This window comes from Cyprinodon tularosa, unplaced genomic scaffold (assembly GCF_016077235.1).
Source record: "Cyprinodon tularosa strain WSP-4 unplaced genomic scaffold, ASM1607723v1 ctg709, whole genome shotgun sequence".
In the NCBI taxonomy this organism is placed as follows: Eukaryota; Metazoa; Chordata; class Actinopteri; order Cyprinodontiformes; family Cyprinodontidae; genus Cyprinodon; species Cyprinodon tularosa.
In genome coordinates, this window is record NW_024039462.1 from 110,326 (window position 1) to 132,341 (window position 22,016).

At 37.6% G+C, this 22,016-nt stretch overlaps 1 protein-coding gene and 1 long non-coding RNA gene across 2 annotated transcripts in view; one reads left to right on the forward strand and one right to left on the reverse strand.

Annotated features, from left to right (window-relative positions):
• Positions 1–12,937, forward strand: part of LOC119772334 (angiopoietin-related protein 1-like) — a 28,705-nt gene extending 15,768 nt beyond the window's left edge. The window contains exons 3-5 of the mRNA XM_038268691.1: positions 4,769–4,962; positions 8,879–9,149; positions 11,662–12,937. Of these exons, the coding sequence (XP_038124619.1) occupies positions 4,769–4,962; positions 8,879–9,149; positions 11,662–11,849 (653 nt within the window). The 3' untranslated portion in view covers positions 11,850–12,937. The remainder of the gene's footprint in view (positions 1–4,768; positions 4,963–8,878; positions 9,150–11,661) is intronic.
• LOC119772335 lies at positions 1,123–1,992 on the reverse strand. Its single transcript, XR_005279247.1, has 3 exons — positions 1,823–1,992; positions 1,594–1,713; positions 1,123–1,497 (listed from the first exon to the last, which is right to left on the reverse strand). It is a non-coding gene; the product is annotated as an uncharacterized LOC119772335 (long non-coding RNA).
• Positions 12,938–22,016: the final 9,079 nt, after the last annotated feature.

The following is a 22,016-nucleotide window of genomic DNA, read 5'->3' on the forward strand; positions in this document are numbered from 1 at the left end:
AAAGAGTAGCATAAAAACTGAATAAATAACATTTTATTTGTTCATCTATTAAAAACCTTACTACATTTCTAAGGAAACTTCCAGTCTGTCTTTCAGCAAGAATATCCTGGATTTGATTCCCAGCCTGGAGCCTTTCTGCATGGAATTTGCATGTTCTCTCAGTGCATTCATAAATTCTCTCCAGCTTCCCCCCTCAGTTCAAAAACATGAATAGGTGTAAATGTGTTTGTGCATGTGGTTGTATATATTGGTTTCTCTCCAATGGACTGCGAGACATAGGCACCAGCACCCCTAACCATTACAGACAAGCAGTACAAGATGGATGAAGGACACCTGGAAGCCTGAGAACATCCAACTATGTCCAGGGGTGGCATCATCATATTTTAAAGGGGATTTTTCAGCAGGATGGATTGATGCACTTCACAGAATTCATGCTACAGCGAGGAAAGAAAGTTCTGTAAAAACATGAAAGTAAAATATTAAGACATCTGTAAGGAAGGCAGTGTAAAGCTCAGCCATTTGGGTCCACCAAATAGACAATGGCATTCATTATAATGCTGTATTAATTACAGAGCGGTTTAAGAAAAAACAAAGACTGCAAAGTCTCCATCAAAAAACAAAGATTTTAGATAAATATAAAATGTTAGAGTAGCGCTGTAAACATCTCTGACATAGATACAACATTTCTGCGCAGACGAATGGGCCAAAATTCCAGCTATCTAGTCATAGAAAATTTATCAAAGGATACCTAAAACATTTGAGCCATTTCATTCAGTTTAAGATGAACTTCTACTACTAAAAGAAAACCCAAGCAAACTTCTGACACTAGAAATCTGTCAGTATTCTAGCATTTAGAAAATGGAAGTCAGCTCCATCCAGAGCCGGCCCGAGCCTCTTGGGGGCCCTAAGCAGAATTTGATTTGGGGGCCCCCCCTCCTACCATGCAGAATCACCTATACTAAAAGATTACTGACACAAATGTCACACTATAATGTTATAGGGAATATTAAAAATGAATAGACTATGGTAATGTATTAATACAAAATAAATAAACAATACTTACAATACTTTGTTTTATTAAACCTTTTGAATACAAACATTAAATTATTTGCAAATGTGCATTAAATGTGCAATATTTTAAATAAAACCAATATAGACAAACATTAATATCAAAAATAATTTGCAACAGAAGCAGTAAACATCATCACTTTTCTTTGAATAAATTAGCCAGCTTCGCTTGATTTTTTTCCCCATTAACTAATTGTCTGTATGTATAGTGGTAGTGAAAGCTTCATCCATCTGATCTCTTGGGGAATGTAGAGGTGTCACTGATTGGCGCTGGCCCTCTTCTTACCAGATCAGTCCTTTCTGAATCTGAGAGGAATGCTGACCATTCAACTGGGTCAGTTGGAGGAGCTGTTGATCCATCTTGATAGCTGGAGCTTGTTGAGGCAGTGGATGGGAAATCTATAGCAGTGGGTGCAGATGTAGAAGGACCTGTAGGGACAATAGATTAAATACAAAAGAATGAAATACCATAGCAGAAAATTTTATTGTAAAGCCAACACAATACAAAAACTTAGATTAACAGACCTGTCATGCCGGCTGAGTTTGAAACCAGTGGATCAGTAAATGTAGGTGCTTGTAACTGCTCCTCGCTTTCAGTCACATGTAAGTGCTCCTCCCTTGTTGTCGCTTGTGCAGTGGATGAACCTGCAATGATAAAACAAACAAAGAAAAAATAAAGAAATAAATAAAAAGCTAAATGTTTCATGTCATATTAACAGGCTATGTAACCATTTGCCATCAAGAAAACCCTCACCTGCTGCATCATCAGCTGTGGAGGCACTGACATTCGAAACAGTAGGGGCAGGTTTGGTTGTTCTCCAAAGTACTTCAACAGTGTTCCTGGGAAAAATAGCATTGCATAATGCATAGTTTTTATTTATTTATTTATTTATTTATTTCGAACAGACAGTAAAAACAATCAAGAAAGAAAAAATTTGAATGAAACAAACTTAAGAATAAAAATATAAAACAAATTATTTTGCCCATGTGACATGCAAATTTTATATTTTCTGTTCGAAAAGGAGCAGGTAGAAGATACATCTTATAATGTCCCGCCCCTTTCCTACTTGTCAATTTATCATCAATTAACTGTCAAAACATCAAAAAAACACTTGTTTCCATTCCACATGATGTTTAGCCATGTACAATTATTTTAAGTACTATTTATGTCATCAATTACATTATAGACTATTAAACAGTAATCTTATATAGCGTATTTTGAAATGAGCTTGGTTTTAATCAGTTTTTTAAATTGGTTTGCATTTATAATTTTTTTAAACTCGTCATTCAATCCATTCCAGATATTTACTCCACACACAGATAAACAAAAAATCTTCCTGGTTGTTCTAAAGTGTTGTTTTTTAAAGTATCATTCACCTCTTAGATCATAACCCCCCTCTCTGTCACCAAACATTTTCTGTATATTGTGTGGAAGTTTTTGATTTCTGACCTTAAACATGAATTGTGAAGTTCTAAATATGACCAGGTCCCAGAATTTCAGTATATTTGATTTGATAAATAACTGGTTTGTGTGTTCCCAGTATCCCACTTTATGTAATATTCAGATTTTTTTTTTTTGTAAAACGTATAATGGCTGTAAATTTGTTTTGTATGTATTCCCCCAAACTTCCACACAATATGTTAAATGTGGTACAATGAGTGTGTTGTACAAAATAAACAAAGATTTGTAGTCCAGGACCAAACTAATTCTTATAACAGCAACACTTTTGGTTATTTTACATTTTACTAGGCTGATCTGATGTTTCCTGCTAAACTTATCGTCTAATATGACACCCAAGAATTTTATTTCATGTACTTGTTCTAAATCAACACTTTCAATTGATATTTTAATTGGATTATTTTCCTGTTTTTTATTTTTTCCGAATATCATGAATTTGGTTTTATCTAAATTTCCTGATAATTTATTGTAGAATGAGTTTATTTTCCCATCTTGCACCACAAGAAACTCCACACCTCACCTAACAATTCATATTCTATTGGCAAATGAGGCATAATTGCCATATGGTAAAAACTTAACATTGTGATCTACTGCAGCCTAAATATGAGGAAAGCACCATGTTAATAAAACTGCAGTCTATTTTCATTTTTGGTATATTTTTTAATAAAGATAAAATACCATCTCTCACCAAAGATCTTAGAGCAGAGAGCGCATGTGCTTTGTCTATTAAGTTAGTAGATTCATTTTAACACAAACAACAATGCTAGCTAAGCTGGCTGCTGGCATCTGTGTTTTCTCCAACTTAAACCGATATCTATCCATCCAACCATTATCTTCCGCCTATATGGGGGTTGGGTCGCGGGAGTAGCAGCTTCAATAGCGAGGCCCAGACGTCCCTCCCCTCCGGGGGAATCCCAAGCAGGCGTTCCCAGGCCAGGCCAGCCGAGAAACATAGTCCTTCCAGCATGTGCTGGGTCTCCTACGCCGATATGTATCAACACATAAAATACACACCTACCTAAATAAATGTATATTAATGATGGGTAATATTTCACTGTTAATGGTGATGGATGGCTGATAAATATCACGACATGAGTTATGATGACGAGCTAGCTGTGCTGCTGCTGCACAAAATATAGCGGTCAGTAAATAATCATGCAAACATACCTTTATCTTGCTCTTTTTTCTCTTCCTCTTTCCTTTTCTTTTTTCGGCATCAGAGGGATAAATCCTTTTTTGTGACATGGCTTAGACTTTCTTATTAACAGGTGCGCGCCAGCGTGAATTGTCAATGCAGGCGCGCGCCGCGTACCATGAGCTGTCTGCGGCTGCCGTCGCGAAGTGAATGCACGAGCAGTTGTTGACAAATCAGAAATTATTTTGTCTTGAATTTTTCATTTATTAATTGGTATTTATCATTTATATCACTTGTTTAAGTTATTTAAATGTAAAAAAAAAAAAAAAAAAAAAAAAAAAAAAAAAATTGACCAGGGCCTGTTCAATCATTTTTGCTTGGGGCCCCCTGGCCACCAGGGGGCCCTAAGCGGCCGCTTAGTTCGCTTATGCCTCGGGCCGGATGGAGCCTCCATCCGAACCGACTTAAAAAGTAAAGCTTACTCTGATTTAATCTTTAGACAGTAAGGACTCACTTTGTTTATGATGACCAATTTTAAACAGTGCGTAGGAAGAAAAAAGGTTTTGGTTTGCATGCTGGCAGGGTGAGAAATGGAGAAAAAGAATGATTCTCACTCCATTTGATATCTTTACAATCCAAAACATGGATTGCTTGAGGTTATAAGGAGAGGTAGTGCTTGAGAAAAAAATACTTACAATTAAACTGCATCAGGGGCCAGAGTTTAGCCAAGTTAGGCTAGTAGGAAAATGATAGGAAGATAACATTAATTTATTGAGAATGTTTTGGGTTTTTTATATAATAGAATCTCCAAGCCTCCCTTTCGATGTAATTTTGTCAAAGCATAAAGGAAACCATGCTAATTCCACTAGAACAATCCCATTTTATGCTAAATTCGAATTAATATGTATACCTGTAGCAGTAATCCTCAAGCTTGAATGCTTCCCTCTCCACTTTGTCCTTTCTCTTTGCCTTTATGTAAACATTTACAAAGTTACCACATAAGACTGATGACTTTGCAGTTCACAAAGTCAGATTGTTTGTCCTGTTGCCCATTTTCCAGCTGGACCGTGTCCTTCACACCCTGTTCCCCTCTGTCTTATCTTCAGGCCCGTTCAGAGACTGCCAGGAGGCCCAGGAAGCTGGCCACAGCACCAGCGGCATGTATCTCATCAAACCAGATGAATCAGAGAGGACGGTGCAAGCCTGGTGTGAACAGGATATCGACAACGGAGGGTGGACGGTTATCCAGCGCCGGAAAGATGGATCAGTTAACTTCTTCAGGAACTGGGATAACTACAAGGTGATGACAGCCGCACTTCTTCCACCTTGCTTCACTGTTTTTCTGCCCTTTCTTACTTTAGAGGCTCAGCTTCTACAGGAATGACAGTAATGCCGTTATGTGACCTCTCTCTAAGGGAAGCCATCTGGTGCCTTTGATATAATTATCTAAAGGTCTAAAGACTTGTTCCTTCTGATACTGTAAAATATTATGCTTGAAGATTCCTATCGTGAAACAGCAGTTGCACCATGTGAAAGGTATGTTCCACAGCTCAGTCTGCAGGCGTTTCTTTCCAAACCCACTTCTACTATAGAGTCTTCCTAGATGGATGTCTGCTTGGCCCAATACAGCGCGCCATATAGTTCTCTCCCTCATGAAACCCAGCTAGATCACACCGCTGCTGACAGCTGCAACAATCCAGCGCTCCATTCAGTCTGGCCAGCATCATGCTTTGGTAACTGGCAGCTAAATTGCTTCCCTCAACTCTGAATTGTCTCTGTTCTCTACCACAAGGCCAGAACCATCACGCAAACACACAGTAGACCATACTGAAATCCTATTTTAATTCATCATCCTCTGGCTCACAATTTATCCACTTTCATAAACTCTTCTTTCAAGCCAAGTGTTTTTGAGATCTATGCCCAGAAATAGACATTATTTTGAACTTATAACAAGAATGCCGACAATAAACGACAAATTTAAATGAAAATGACATGCGATAGACATAAAAAATCAACCTAACTACAGAAATTAGTATATGATTAATAAGTGAAAATAAAGTTAAGTACTTGATGCGATCAGACGGCCTTCTTTCATTAGAAAACTTTTAACCAGTCTGACTGTATGAGTTAAACCAATTGTCTCTATAAGGTGTCTTAAGGTGAGGTGTTGTGAATTGACACTACCGGTATATTAATAAAAATAGAATAAAAACAGAAAAGGATGCACTGGTTTTCCACAATTTCTTAAAAGTAAAATCTACTGTTTCAAGTTTAACAGCCAATTAGTTCAAAACCAGTTAGGCAAACTGTAGCACCTCTATTAAATAAAGAATGTAATCTTGCCCCAGACTCTTAATTTCATTAGCTCCAGGTTTTGACTGGGCCAAATTTAACACATAAATAAACTTTGGTCTAAATAGCTAAGGTATGGTAACCTGACTCCGTTGAAGTAATTTTGGGAAGGGGCGAAAATACTGGTTAGCTGATTGGCCTATGTTGGTGATAGACGGGCCAAATAAACCAATCAGATCAACGAAGCATATGACGTACTAACAGAGCGACGACGAAGAGGAGCCAATTGATAGATCAAACTCTTGCCGAAACCAGTCGGGAGAAGAGCAAAAACATATTTCCTCTGAGAAAAGCCTCCAGAGCAGTGTTTTGCTCTTCTTTCAGTGAAGAAATACTCTGTAATTCCGATAAAACTTGCTCGATGTCCACGCTAACGCTAGTTTCATCGGCTGAAGCCGCCATGTTCTTTAGACTGAACTGTCGCGCTTCTCGTTGCGTCACACCTCAACCGGCCTCATAGCCAACGCTGATTGGACGTTCGTTTGGTGAACGGCTCCAAATTTTCTTCAACGGAGAGTCTCCAGACTGATCTGCGAGTGAAACCTTGAAAGCTCGCGAGATCAGGATGGTCTCACGAGGCTAAAGGTATGGCCCCTATAATAAGATATAATACTTAAAAGGAAAAATAATAATAATAAAAAAAAAAACATTTTAATGATGATATGCACTGGAAAAGGCCTAGTGGCTGATATTTACCTTGAACCCATTTCATTTTATTAATTTAATTTTACAGTTCTGTTTCAATTATGATTAAGCAATTAAGGTAATAGCTTCAGTCACATTGAGATATAATCCCCAGTTTTTATCTTCCAAATATTATTTTGCACCACATAAAAAAAAACTTTTATTTGTTATAGCTGAATTTATCAGTTATACTTAAGTTCTAATCCTGAGTTATTTAAAACGTATTGTTTCTATTTGAAATAAATCAAAAAGTTTTAATATTCCTGAGTTATAAATGTACATTGAGCTAGAAGTCCAAAGAATTGTTTATTTTTTATGTGACAACTATTTAGCAAATAATGATTTTAGTTGCTTTTCTTTCTATGGTAGGGAATTTAATTTAAGAAATGAGGTGGACTTTTACTTCATTTATTCTTGGATGGCTACATTAAAATTTTCACTTAAGTAAAGGAATAAGAAGTGTTGCACCGATACCGATACCAGTATCGGACAGGGCTCCGATCCAGCACTAAAATGCTGGTATTGGTAGTTTATTGAGTACCAACAAATAGGGCAATGATACCTTTTTGAGAGCCACAAGTTAATTCAACTATTTTCAGATTCTACTAAAGTTCTACTGGATTAACTTTGTATTAGTCTTTGTCCTGCTTCAAAAAGATAGGCAGCAGGTTGACAAAGCCATTATGGCAATTATTTTACATCCAAGTAGTATGCAGTTCTTCATATATACACACACACACACACACACATACATTTCAAACAGATGGTATCGGTATCGGCCAATCCTGCACAGCCAGGTATAGGGGCCAAAAAATGGCGTCCGTGCAACACTAGAAATAAGTAAAGTAGTGGTACTCTTACTTATTCAATTCAATGCAATTCAATTTATTTATATAGCGCCAAATTCACATCACATGTCATCTCAAGGCACCTTACAGTTCAACCAGATCATACAGTCAAATTGATACACAGTTCTAAGTTCTAAGGAAAACCAGTTGATTGCATTGACTCAAATACAATCCCTCACACTAAGCATGCTTGTAGCGACAGTGGAGAGGAAAAACTCCCTTTTAACAGGAAGAAACCTCCAGCAGAACCAGGCTCAGAGTGAGCGGCCATCTGCTGTGGCTGACTGGGGTTCAAGGAGACAGAAGCAGAGACACAAAAATCAGCTGTCCAGGAAACACACAGCCAGGCAGACGAGCACCAAGCAAACTCCCATGCCAGAGGACGAAGAGAGCACATCCAGCTAGTCAGAGAAACAGGACTGTATAAGAAATTTGTGCTTAACCCACCTGTGCTGTAGGGCTGACTATATGTTTAGGTTGTTTTTATGCTTCTCTTGTCACAACTGGTTTGCAGCTTCCAAACGTTTTCTCCCAGGATTTCTCTGCTTTCAAATGCATTCAGCTTACCAACAGCTTAAAGCTGCGTCTGTAATAAAAGCAGCTGACAGTAGAATGCTGCCATCACTGTGTTTCTAAATAGATATAGTTGATTAAAAGGTCCACACATAGCTGTTCAACTGTTAATCAAAAACTAACTTCATTACATGGTTAAACATGGCTTCCATGGCTTCCATTAAGGCCAGATGTATGGAGGGTTACCAGATTCTCCCACCTGAGCTATGGACCCCTGCAGCTCTTCCAGAGCTACCATGATCCTACTGGCTGCTTGTTTGCGGTGTATGTTTGAATTTTGGCCATATGCAACCTTTGTTCAGATAATAGCTAAATTATGCTTTTTTAAACTTCACACTCTTGGAGTATTTTAGATAACCTATATCCTGAACTCCTTTACATCTTTAACTGTAGTCTGTCTGGTGGATTTCTTGGTGTTTATGATCCAGTAACCACATTTCGAAGATATTCAGGTGCTTATTTTGCAGTGTAAACTACAGCATGAGTTTCTAGATGATTTTAGGTGTAGAGTGGTAATCTTCGTCACACTGTTTTTGTTTTGTTCTTTGAAGTTCCCATGAATTATAGAAGCATAGCCAAAACACCATCAAACAGAAATGTCTAATTTGCACTGCTATCAACCCCACAAACCCTCTTAGGTTTTAGGTTCCCAGATAATCATCATGTTTCTAAACTCTTCAGGGATCCGCATGATACACAACATGCATTATTTCCTGTGATCTTATTGTAAGCTTCCCTGTAATTTTTCCTTTGATCCAGACTGGCTTTGGCAACATAGACGGGGAGTACTGGCTCGGCCTGGAAGCGATCTACAAGTTAGGGCGGCAGGGAGACTACAAGCTCATGGTAGAGATGGAGGACTGGATGGATAAAAAGGTCTACGCGCAGTACGACAGCTTCCACCTGGAGCCTGAGAGCGAGGGCTACCGCCTGAGGCTGGGTACCTACCAGGGCAACGCCGGGGATTCGCTCAGCAGCCACAACGGCAAACAGTTCACCACTCTGGACAGAGACAAGGACACCTTCTCAGGTGGCTCATCTTCAGCATTATTATTATCACTATTAAACCTTATCTAAATCATTGACACATGTTTTTATCTATGAGATAAGACTGTAAAAGGAAGAATCTTCCCTCTCAAAGGAATAATTTGAAACACTAGCTTCTATGTTTGAATAATCTTTCATAACTCTGAAAACTAGATTAAACCATGAAATGTTTTTTTTAAATACTTCACACTTTCAAAAACTTGACTTGAAAATCTTATAACCACAAAGGTGAGTTTAGTTAATTTTTTTAAATATTATTTTGTTTCATTCAATATCATTCTTATAAAAAGATAAAACTTTTTATTTAACTTTCTTAATTATAGAGCCTGTTTCGATGCACATGAAGTATAAACAGTGCAATGTTAAAATATTGCAATCAAATAAAGTTTTTTGTATATAATAAGACATTTTTATGACATAAACAGATATTTTCCTTTGCTTTATAAAGCTATTTAAGAACAGTTAGTTTCACGCATGTATTCAACCTGCACAGATCTTTGTAAATGACCCTTAGACTGCCTTCTAATACATAATGTACATTTTTGAAAATTTTTTCTTTTTCATAAAAAAAGATTTTTAACTGATCGCGAAATCTCTGTTTAGTATAAGAGGATTTTCTTCTCAGATTGTTTGATAGAAAAGGTGTCAACTTCTGCTAACATTAATGTTTAAGACTTCTGTGCACTTAAGTAGCTATTTCTTATGCAGAAAGATTCAGGAATCCAAAGATTATATAGAGAGACTATAACTTTCAGCTTTTTAGTTTCATTCCAAGCAAGTATCCTGAAAATCTGGGCTTATACTACAGACTAGTAGGGATTTTTGATAGTTTTTCCAAACTTTAAAGGTTAGATTTAATTTTAGTGACAAGTTGCACCTACTTTGGAATTTGGCAATTCATTACCATATTAACAACGTAGCCTTAGAGCATAAATTTAGCTTGATGCTCAAATTATCATGCAAATATGTTGACATGTGCAAAACCATACAGTAGATGTTGCTACTGTAGGAATAATGCAGAATGATCATAGCTCCATGTTTCGGATTTTGCAAATACATTTCAGACAAACATCTCTGACTTCCTAGCTAGCCAGCAACAAAAAATTGCTTATATATATATATATATATATATATATATATATATATATATATATATATATATATATATATATATATATATATATATATATATATATATATATATATTGTAAAATCTAAAAAGTCAGGAACATTTGTACTTTTTGGCTTCATATCATAACAAGATAATCAAACTTGATAAATATAGCAGTAAAACAGGTTTAGATAGGTGTAGTGTAATAGAAACTCCTAAATGGGATTACCAATTATTCCTAATGAGTCAAAATGCAATGACCTTGGCTACAGCAACATAAGATGGTAGGCAGAATTTCATTTTTGCATTGTAGACGGGTGTTTGTACTCAACTGAAGTCTTTATGGTAGTAAAAAGGAAAGAACCAGAATAGAAAATTGACTGCTGGCTTAAACCTCTTTAAAAAACTGCTGTAATAAATCTTTATTAGTCAGGTTAGTCATTTGATCTCTGCTGCACTTTTTGGAATGGAAATGTTAATTTCACTGCTTAAGCTGCTGCTAATTCACTGTCTGAAAGCTGTACAAAATGAAAAGGATAATAAAAGTTATTTAAGTCAAAGTCTAGCCAGGGAAAAGGTCAAGCAGCAATCCAAAGAGTGAGATTATTCAAAATAAAATGGAAATTGAGTTAACTTCTCTGTAAAAAGCTGTGTAAACAACAGCAGCACTTCTGTTTTTCTACAGAGGTCAAAATGAGTCAGAATTCTTTGGTAGTGAGCCAATTATATGGTGAAAATGACAAGAGCACTACAAACGTAAATGGCTGATTAAACTAAATCAATTACTAAACATGCTGATTAAAAAATCTGTGCAAATCACTTTATGTTATGTTGTAATTTGTATCTCAGCAACTGAACATGAAGGCAGGGATGTTTATCATGGACACTAGCTGAGAGGCATTGAAGTTCTGCTCATGATTTTTTTTCTGACAGACCCTGAATGTAACGTGGGTCAGCCCCTGCCTGCCTGGAATCCCAGGAAGCCTTAAGCAAAGCATTCACTTCCTTTAAAAAACAAACAATGATCTCTCACTCAGATCCATGACCTTTGCCGATTTTTCATTCTGCGCCGTAAGCATGCCAAAGCTCACCAAGGTGACAAGGAGATTATTTGTTGTTGCTGTAAAGTAAATAACCTCCTTATGACTTTTTTCCAAACTGTGTCCCTACCCCCTGGAAATCAATCATGCTTGACCTCAGTCAACACTGTCCTGATCCCTAGAAGCTCCGTAAACACAGACTACGTTAGTGAAGTAGCACATCCATTAGTTTTAGACCTCTCGTCAAGCTGATTTTTTTCTGTGCTGTCTCTATATAAGATACTCTTTCTATTAAAAACCCACCTTCCCATTAACTTTTCCATCCTCCTGTTTCCCATCACCAGGTAACTGTGCCCATTTCCATAAAGGAGGCTGGTGGTACAACGCTTGTGGCCAAGCTAACCTTAACGGTGTCTGGTACACCGGAGGAGTGTACCGCAGCAAATTCCAGGACGGGATCTTCTGGGCCGACTACGGCGGCGGTTTCTACTCCATGAAGTCCGTTCGCATGCTGATCCGGCCCATAGACTGAGGCTGCGAGAAGTACTGACCCAAAACAGGGTCGGCAAATGCAAGACTCATTCTTTTGTTGTTGCTTTAAACCGTACATCAGCAGCGAGAGGTTGACCCTAGATGGAAAAAAGTCAACAAGTGGAAAGAGGCCAAGCAGCTGTTTGCAGGAACAGACACAAACTCTGTAAATAAGGGATTTAGGGAACACAGATTTGTATTTCTATAAAGCATAACCTCAGTGCCTGCAAAAGCTATTCATAGTCCTTGAACTTTTAAACTTTGTGTTAAGTTACAAACATCAATTCTATGTAAAACACCAACACAAAAATTTGAAAATGCTTTTCAAATTATTTAAATTAAGAAACTTTGCAAGGATTTGTATTGAGCACCATTTAAACACCATGTGCAACAGAAAAGTAAAGCTGATCTTGTACAAACAAGCATAAATTGAGGAAGAACGCTGCTGCCATTCTCAGCAGAACCAATCGAGCTATTTTGCAAAGAACCTGATTACATTAAATGTAAAATTTTCTCAGGAGCAAAATGTGGAAAAAGTTCAAGGAGTTTGAATTATTTTCAAGGTCCTCAATGTAAAAAAAAAAACTTAACCGGTACTAACGTCACACCATCCGAATGCAGCTTCACCTACCTCACCGAGACAAACATCTGGTGCAAACACTCATATTTCTGGTATTGCTTTGCCTTATTTAGATGCTTGGAAATGGAAAACATACAATGTTAATACCTGCATAGATCAATGTAAACTAAATCCACTTTTCCAGATCCAAAGCATCACATTTAGTTGCACAGTGTTTTTTTTATTTAAATCCTTACCCTTAAAACAACCTTTATACTGCATGCTTAAATACTTTGTCTGAACGCAGATGACCAGAAAGTATAATTTATGCATATAATTAAGTTATCATAACATTGAAAAGGGCCAGGTGTCCTTTGAGAGATGGAAATGATCCTATAGAAAAACAGGAGCTGTTTCCTCCTGCTGTAAATAGGAAAATCATTCTTAAAGTGTGCACGCTCATATGGAAATTGTTCATGTGTGTTTTTCTCATTTGGACTTTGATTAAAGTTCAGCACGACTCTGGGAAACGCAGGCATTGTTGAGAGGAAAAGAAGGTGGAATTAAGCCCTGCTTTGCGTGGTTTTGGAGAGTGAAAAATATGCCTACCAGGCACATTGAGAGCTTTAAGTGCTGGGACAGACAACGAGAAACACATTTCTGAAAACCCAGACAGGATAGAGAAAGAAAGAGTGAGGGGAGAGAGGAGGAAGGGGTGGGGGGAGATGGATGGGGATGGAATCAGTCCAAATTTCCATGTTTGTTTTTTTTCACATTAGCCTATACCCCCAATCATGCCTTCAAATACAGGGATATCCACATTCTTTCCACTCCTTGTCTTATCGTGAAAGACGTATGGATTGAGTCAAGTCCCTACTCCATAGTAGATGAGAAATTTTTAAGAGGAAGCTTGTCAGCAGACACACTGTAGAACAGCAGCGCTGCTTCAAACACATTAAAGAGGAAAAATTAAGCCGATCTGAAAACAGAATTCCAATCTGACCACAAAGGATCTCACACCCAGCTTTTTAAAAACATAATATGACCACCGGTCAAAGTTACTTGGTCACCCAAACATCTTTATGTTCATGGAAAAAAAATAAACATAAGCTCTAATACAAGCTGTATAATTTCTCCCTAAAACTGAAGCACTATAAAAGCTGTAAGCTGTGAGTCACCGCGGCTTGAAAACAACTCTTATACAAGAAGCAGACACGAAACATTATTACGCCCGACTGACCTCTGCTCCTAGCACATGATGTGTTTTCAGTTTACTTGTGCACAACACTGGTCTGGTTTACTCTGCATGGCTGTGACTCATTAAGGCAGAACTACTGCTTAGTCCTAATTTAAACTAAATAAGCATATTTTCCAAACACTTTAAGATGTTATCAAAATGCTTCTTTTTTTTGACTGTCTGCATATGTTTAAGGAAAAAGATGGATGCGGTACAGCTGGTAGGACAGGGGACCTACATTTGGCTCCAGCTATAGTCACAGCATTGCATCGCTGATTTTAGGGATTGATTGGTGATGATATATGTTTTGTTCAACCAACACCATTTAAAAGCGTTAAAAAAAATCTCAGACGTCATCTTTGATGTAAAGAGCAAAAAAGTGGGCAAAACAAGTGGAAGGGGAGGGATGAGTCCAAACAAAAATAGGAGCTCATCCATCAGTTTCAAAAAGAACGATGTAGGGACACATAACAACCAAACATTTTTTTAAATATAACCCAATTTTATGCTTAATCCTGACATCAATACTACATGACGCTTCCTGTCGTCTTATAATCTTTGTTTTTCTTAAACCTGTGTAGGTTTTCTTACCAATTTGCTTCTTATCTGTAAAACCTTTAGTCATAGTTGTCTTTTTGTACAAAAGAATTTGCATTAACATTTCAAAATAGCCATTTTTTATGTTTGTTTTTTATTCAAGTTGACTTCATTTGATCTCGCCCTTACAGCTGTAGATAGCACCAGTACCCTTTGTGACCCCAGCAGGTATAAGGGTGATGGAAAATGGATGGATGGATGGATGGATGGATGGATGGATGGATTAATTTATTAGGAACTCATTTGAAAATGAAACAAGTTCAGCAACATTTGAAAAACCACCAGTTGACATCAAAACTCAAAGTGTTGCTAGACACTTCATGGGCTCAGCATGGGTATGAATCAATTAGAGGCTTTTATTGAATCAAAAAAATTATTTTCAATAAATTAGAACCTTATTAGTCTTAGTAAATCAGTTCATTGACGAAACAAGCTATATATACGGAAGAGGATTAGGGCCAATGAAAAAAAAAAAGTAAACTGATTTTTAAATTTTATTTCAGTTTAACATGGGAAAAAAGTCAGAATTCTGAGATTAAAGTCAGAATTCAGACTTTTTTCTCAGAATTCTGAGATTAAAGTCAGAATTCGGACTTTTTTCTCAGAATTCTGAGATTAAAGTCAGAATTCGGACTTTTTTCTCAGAATTCTGACTTTTTTCTCAGAATTCTGAGATTAAAGTCAGAATTCGGACTTTTTTCTCAGAATTCTGACTTTTTTCTCAGAATTTTGACTTTAATTTCAGAATTCTGACAATAAAAAAAGTCAGTATTCTGAGAAAAAAAGTCAGAATTCTGAGAAAAAAGTCAGAATTCTGAGAAAAAAAGTCAGAATTCTGACTTTAATCTCAGAATTCTGAGAAAAAAGTCAGAATTCTGAGATTAAAGTCAGAATTCCCATACTGTACTGAAATAAAATAAAAAAAAATCAGTTAACTTTTTTTTTTTTTTTTTTTCCAGTGGCCCTAATCCTCTTCCGTATATATAGGTTTATTACACACTGACTAATATTTTAAATCCTTTATTTCAGCTAAATTTGATGATTTGCCCATAGATTAATGTCTATTGATGGAATTTTAGCTTAATGAAAACTGTTTTTATTTTCAATGGTGAAGAACAACCCAAGCTCTTCGAGGATAAATCCGGCCACAGACCAGAAACCACTGGAAAAATTATTGTTAATGTCCACACAAACAGAGATAACCAGGTGTCTATCAGAAAATAATCCTCTGCTATAAATTTGTTTAAGATAATTGTTAAGCTTTATTTTTTATTGATTTTAATATGAATGAAGGAGGGTAACATTTAGCCTCTGGATTGGCTCTGACCTAAACCCAATTGAAATTTCGGGGCTACACTCAAAAACAAATACGCTTCTGGACAACTAACTTTTTTTTCTTTATAGAAAAAGTGGTTAAATATCCAACCAGAATAATGCGTTGCTAAATGTTAAGGTCTGGGATTGTGTTTGATCTGCTCCAGAGTTTAACCAGACATCAGGTGCAGGTGGACATGAATCACTCTCCAACGTGAGTCACAGGTTTTTGGATAAAGCCTTATGAAGGGGGGCATCAAGACAGACTTCTATTGAGCAGGAAACACAATAATGGACAGCAAAAGTCGTGCCTCACTATTTCCTCTAATGAATTCTGATTCAAATTGTCTTAAATATTTTGGAAATAATTTTTCCATAGAAGAAGAGATGAGCCCAACCACAAGTCCTGGAGGGTGCCAGCAGCGAAGCATCTTGATGCAGCCCATGTGTGCTTACTAACAATTCAGGCCAACTCTCTTCTGAACAAAGAGTGGGATCAAACTGCCCTCCAAAAGCTTCCTAAGATGCATCTCCAACTGGACTGGAGTCCAGCTTTGGGGAATTTAGCTGAATGAACATGATTTGGAACAGCAAATATGACTTCAGAGTAAACCCTGCATGTGTAAAAAGCACAAATCTGGGAAAGGGTGCCAAAACTTTGGAGAGCTTAACACATCTAAAGAGCCCCTGCTGTTTCGGTCATTTGGAAATTGTAAAAGCTTACAACTGCCAGGACTACAAGCAATCAATGAAGAGGCCAGAGGCCATAAATCCACCTTAATATCCATAGAAAAACCAACAAATGGCTTTCTACTAAAACGGTTCATTCACTATGCCAAAGATTGAGAGCATCGGCTGAGAAAGTACCAGAAACTGCTGTGCCAGTCACACTAAAGATGACTACCAGCTGCTACTGCTGCCAAAAGTACTTCAGCAATGTACCAGGTTATGGGTGTGAATGACTCATTTGCAAATATCACTAAAAAACATGTTTGAAGCCGTCCATTTAAAGCTATTTAATTGTAATTTATTTTCAGGAACACTCTAACCAGTTTTAGTGGAACAAATGTGGAAAGAGTGAAGGGGAGTTAACGTTGGATGCTGACGCTGTGTGAGCTTTTCAGAATGATGAAGCAACGTGTCCTTAGGCCAAAACGAGAAGAATGAACTTTAAACAAATATCAGACCTTGAAATTTTGGATGCCTGGGCTAGGAAACTGACCGGATTGTAGCTCCATTAATAATATGTGGTCGGTTCCCCTAAAAGGCAGCTGTACAAACACAAGCCAACAAAAAGTGATCGACTTCAAGCTCTAATAAGACAGAAATGGGTCACCGTCAGTCAGGATCAGGACCAGGAGCTGTTACCAGCCTGTCAGAGGGACCTGATTAATGAGGAGGAAGTTTCTGAGCTGAAAATATAACATATTTTAATACATTTAATACAAAAGCAATGACAGAATTTGAAAAGCACAATTTTATGCAGTGTAAACCCACTTCTGGTCAAAAATAAAAAATGTCCACTGCTCCAAGGGTTTCAGTATTATCTACCCAAGATGTCACGTCTTTGTAAAATCATGTAAGGTTGGCGTTCTGCATACTTTGACTGAAATTGTATAGGCAGCTTCATCTCATAGTTCTGCTCCTAAGACTTTATAGTTCCATTAGAGGCGAGGCCCCTGTGGATTTCTCCATAACCACTGAGGCTGTCGGTTCATTTTTCCACTAACTTCACCCACCACAAAATGAAACTTTGCATTTTTCAGCAAGCTTACAGGGACATGGAAATACACAGCTATCCCACCAAAACCAAGCGCCTGTGCAGCCAGACCCTGGAACAGTGAAGGTGACATCCTTGGCTCCACTGACAGGACCACACTCAACACCTCGGATACCTGGCCGACAGACCAAGGATGACCAAGAGCGGCCGCTGTGTGGTCCTCTGAGAAACACTGCAGGTTTCAAAGCTGAAAGCCCTCCCTTGTCACCAAAAGGAGCTTCCTGTCTGCAGACTTCACCGCAAGGCTCGGAAGATGTTGGGACGGTTCTCTGCTAGAAAAGGATCCGCTGTTGTAGTGAATAAATGTCCGTGAGAGCAGCTCATTAGTCCTTTTAAGCACAGAGGAGAGTCAAACAGCAAATTAAACAGACAGGATGTGGAGATGTTTTCTTTAAAAATACGCCACATTAAAATCTCTACCCTGATGGACAAGGTAGAAAAAAAAATTAGAATTAGGTCTACCTAAGAGTTTAAAGAAACTAAAATAAACGTATGATAGAAGGTAGTCATGTGGATAATTCTGAAAAAAAAAAGCTTGGAATACAGAAGCAGTTTCCACTTTTAATAGTGAATGCAAAGGAGCTTTTTTATTTGACTTGGATTTTGACTTACATGCATAATATTCACAACCTTTTGAATGTTTTTTATTAACCTATTTCTCACATTTGAGCTCCTTCTTAGCCTGTAGACTTAAGGGGAAAACTACCACGTCTTGGCAGGTCTGCCGCTATACCAAACCTTTTTGTCTTAGATTTTTTTGATTTTATTTGGGATAATCTTCTAGGACATTACTATGCTGTAAACTTCTCCTGAACTTTATTCCCAGCTTGTTTGAGTTGTTTGCCAAACAGCAATATATTAAAACTAGGTCACTTATGAAGGTATTTGGTAACCTCCGCATATCCATCTGGAAACCTTCCGTTGAAGTAATTTTGGGAAGGGACGAAAATACTGGTTAGCTGATTGGCCTATGTTGGTGATAGACGGGCCAAATAAACCAATCAGATCAAGGAAGCATATGACGTACTAACAGAACAACAATGAAGAGGAGCCAATTGATAGATCAAACTCTTGCCAAAACCAGTCGGGAGAAGAGCAAAAACATCTTTTCCTCTGAGAAAAGCCTCCAGAGCAGTGGTTTGCTCTTCTTTCAGTGAAGAAATACTCTGTAATTCCGATAAAACTGGCTCGATAGCCACGCTAAAGCTAGTTTCATCGGCTGAAGCCGCCATGTTCTTTAGACTGAACTGTCGCGCTTCTCGTTGCGTCACACCTCAACCCGCCTCAAAGCCAACGCTGATTGGGCGTTCGTTTGGTGAACGGCTCCAAATTTTCTTTAACGGAGAGTCTCCAGACTGATCTGCGAATGAAACCTTGAAAGCTCGCGAGATCAGGATGGTCTCACGAGGCTACAAGAACATATGCACTAAAGCATTTTCTTTTTCAGAATATACAACCATGTTAATGTAGCTTTAAATTCCGTATTTTGTATTTATTGGGCTGTATAACCAAAAGTATTATTGAAAAAGCAATGTTATCCATCAATCTTTTAAGGAATTAAAATCTCTTCCACAAAGAATTTTGACCAATTTTTACAAAAAACGTGAAAAGTGAGTGTCCCTAGATATCTCTTGCCCCTGTTGTTGAATGACACGTATCAATTTTATTCATCTTCATAACTTTTTTTTGTTTTTTTCTAAATAAAATATCCATTACATTCACTAAACCATGTGGGCATAACGTGGCAAGGGGTGTGAGTAGTTTAGCAAGGCGCTGTGAGTTACATATGCAAGGGCTAAGTGTATCTTTTTGACAGTTATATTACTAATTTACGTTGTCAGGATAAGTTAACTCAATGTTTTGAGAGAGACATATTATTTCAGATTTGAGTGCACAGTGAGCATGCTCCCCGCTGCTCATTAACAGACATTTAGTGTTGAAATATATCCATTAATAAGTAAAAAAAATCAGGTTGTTCTCATCGTTAATGCGGTCAGAATGGCATGCATGTTTATTCTAGACTCAAAACTTGAAACCCTCTACATGATCAAACGGTTCCCCTCAGTCAAGACGTTTGACCTCAAAACACTGTGGAGTCAGCGCTAACCCACTGAAGTGAGAAACCCACAAACAATCCACAGTGAGACCATTAACTGTATGTGTTCTGGCGGTATGATCCCACTTATTGTGATGAATAGCGTGAGTCATGGCGCTCTGTTTAAGACTTCATGACCGCCTGGGGAGACAGAGCCAGAGAAGCCCTCACCCTGACTACTCAACTGTTTTTGTACCATAGTTAAAACAGAGAAAAACAAAGGGGCCTCCCAACTAGGCCTAAGCTGCCTGAGAGGGGTTTGAACCTGAGGTGCCACAGAAGGAACCACAGGAATACTTGACATCTACTATAAAGGAGCAATGAGATTCCGAATATAGCAATCGACCAGCTAGAAGGAAAAATAGCATTAAATCTCTTCTTTGGGAAGTATATTTTTATTGCTGCATTCCACATCAGCAGTAGGATATTGGGAGTGGTTAGAAAAGGGAATTGTTCTAATATTCCGACAGACAGCTATTCTAATTCATTAAAATTACAGACAGATGCTTGAATTGTTTTAATAAAAAAAAAGCCATGAAATTATAAAAAGTGCTACTCATGGGTCCGGAATGATCTTTTTTCCCCCCATTTGATTAAGGTAAGCAGCAGATAAGTTCTGGGAGCTAAAACATTTGGAAATTTTAACCTTTGAAGTCCTTGGACCGTTACTATATGGCTTAAACCAGATTATATTTGTTAATGAGCTTCAGTTTGACTGATCTGTAAAACTGGTAGTGTCTCTTCTTGAGAGAAAACTGTCTCTAAACATTATGATGTGTGCTCAGACTTCTACATCTTTTACATGACATAGATCTAGAGTGTGGGCCAATCATGAAGTTTTGTATTAGTTGGTAAAAAAATATCAAAACTCATTTGAAGGCAGTTAAAGAAACTAAATTCATATTTATTTCTGAAAGCTTTAATCATTCCCAACCACCTTGAATTATGACACTGCCTCATGCTCCAAATATCCTGTGTGTGGTTTTGGGCTTTCATTTGAAGTGGAACTTGTGGACTCACTATATTATACCAAGGCTCAGCAGTGTATGGGCCTCTTTGAAGAAAGCAGGCATTGTTTAGAGCCAATGATTCATTGCTTTTCATGTTTTACTCGGATTTAATTAAAAGCATTTTAACATGTTTTGATTATTATTGTGTAATATAGGTAGGAAAATCGCTCAGAGGAAGGCTTGAAAAAGTATATTGGGACAATGGTAATGTCATTGTATGGTGTGTTTAAGATGTCTGTTTCTGTAAATTCGTGGTTACACTGCAGCTTTTGTGAAACCAAAACATATTAATGTTTAATTTACATTAGAGTTTTGTTTTTGTCTCTGGTGGTTTACATGGATACTTAATGGACAACCAGTCAAGCAGTCCCTTGTTGACTTGTCCATTTTCTGTTGCTTTTACTTTGTTTTCTTGGCATGCTGGTCCCCTGAGGCTTTTCGGGGAATGGGTTGCACACTGCGGAACTAGTGCACCTGAGATACCTTTTACTTTATCTACTTCCTGTATTTGTAGAGTGAGATCTTTATTGCTGACATTACATCAAACTTCTTCCCAATGGGCTCTGGACTGTGCCAGGTCAGAACCTTGTCTGTGATCCTGGGTCTCAGGATTAGCTGCTGCAGTTGAGGTGTTCCAGACATCTAATTAGTACAAACCTGACCCTTTAGTGGTATTCCAGCCACATCCCACTGGGTGAACACCACATGGCACAGAGAACTTGCTGCTAGGAGACTGTATTTCTTTTGCCCTGGTAAAGCCTTGGATTCCATCAGAATAAGAATGTCAGAGTTTACTGAACCGGCTGCTCAACTCTCCAATTCCCCCCCCCCCTAAATAGTTATAGTGGAGTCACAGCATTAATTGGATTTTGGGCATTTAACTTCTCTCGAACGCCATGTCCATCCATAAGAAACCCCGCCATCTAGTGGTTGAACAATTTTACTACAAAAAGACAATTAGGTCTCTGCCCTGATGTAATTTTTTCAAAGATACAGAATTATTTTGTACGTCTTTTTTTTTCCCCCATCAATAATTTATCTGTTCTGTCAAAATGTCAACAGTCCAACTCCCAAAGGCCACAGCGTGACACTATTTTTTTTGTCAAGTTGGTCAACCCTTATGGTGATAAAACAGTGGAGTGGGAAATCCCTTGCGGAGTGGGAACCCATTGCACTGGATTTTGTAAAGGGGTTTTAGAGAAAAGGGTGTGAACACAAATGCAAACTTCATTTTTTTATGAGTTGTTTTTTATTTGAAAAGACAACTGAAGATATATTCGGTATCCCTTATTCTGCAAGGTTAAGCAAGTACAAACAGTAGGTGGTAGTGGAAAAAAGGAGAAAATTTATTGTTTATTTTAATTTACAGCTATGCACTAAAAAAAGGAAAAAATATAGTAAACTTAGACGTTAAATCGTGCCATAAAAATAGAATGAGTACCATAATCTGTTACAAGGTGGCGGTAGTGATAGAGTGATTCTTCACTTAAATTCGAGTTTAGAAACAATTATGATAAACAACACAACTCCCGTGAACTAATTTGCTATTCATAAATAAAATTGGGTAAAAAATTAT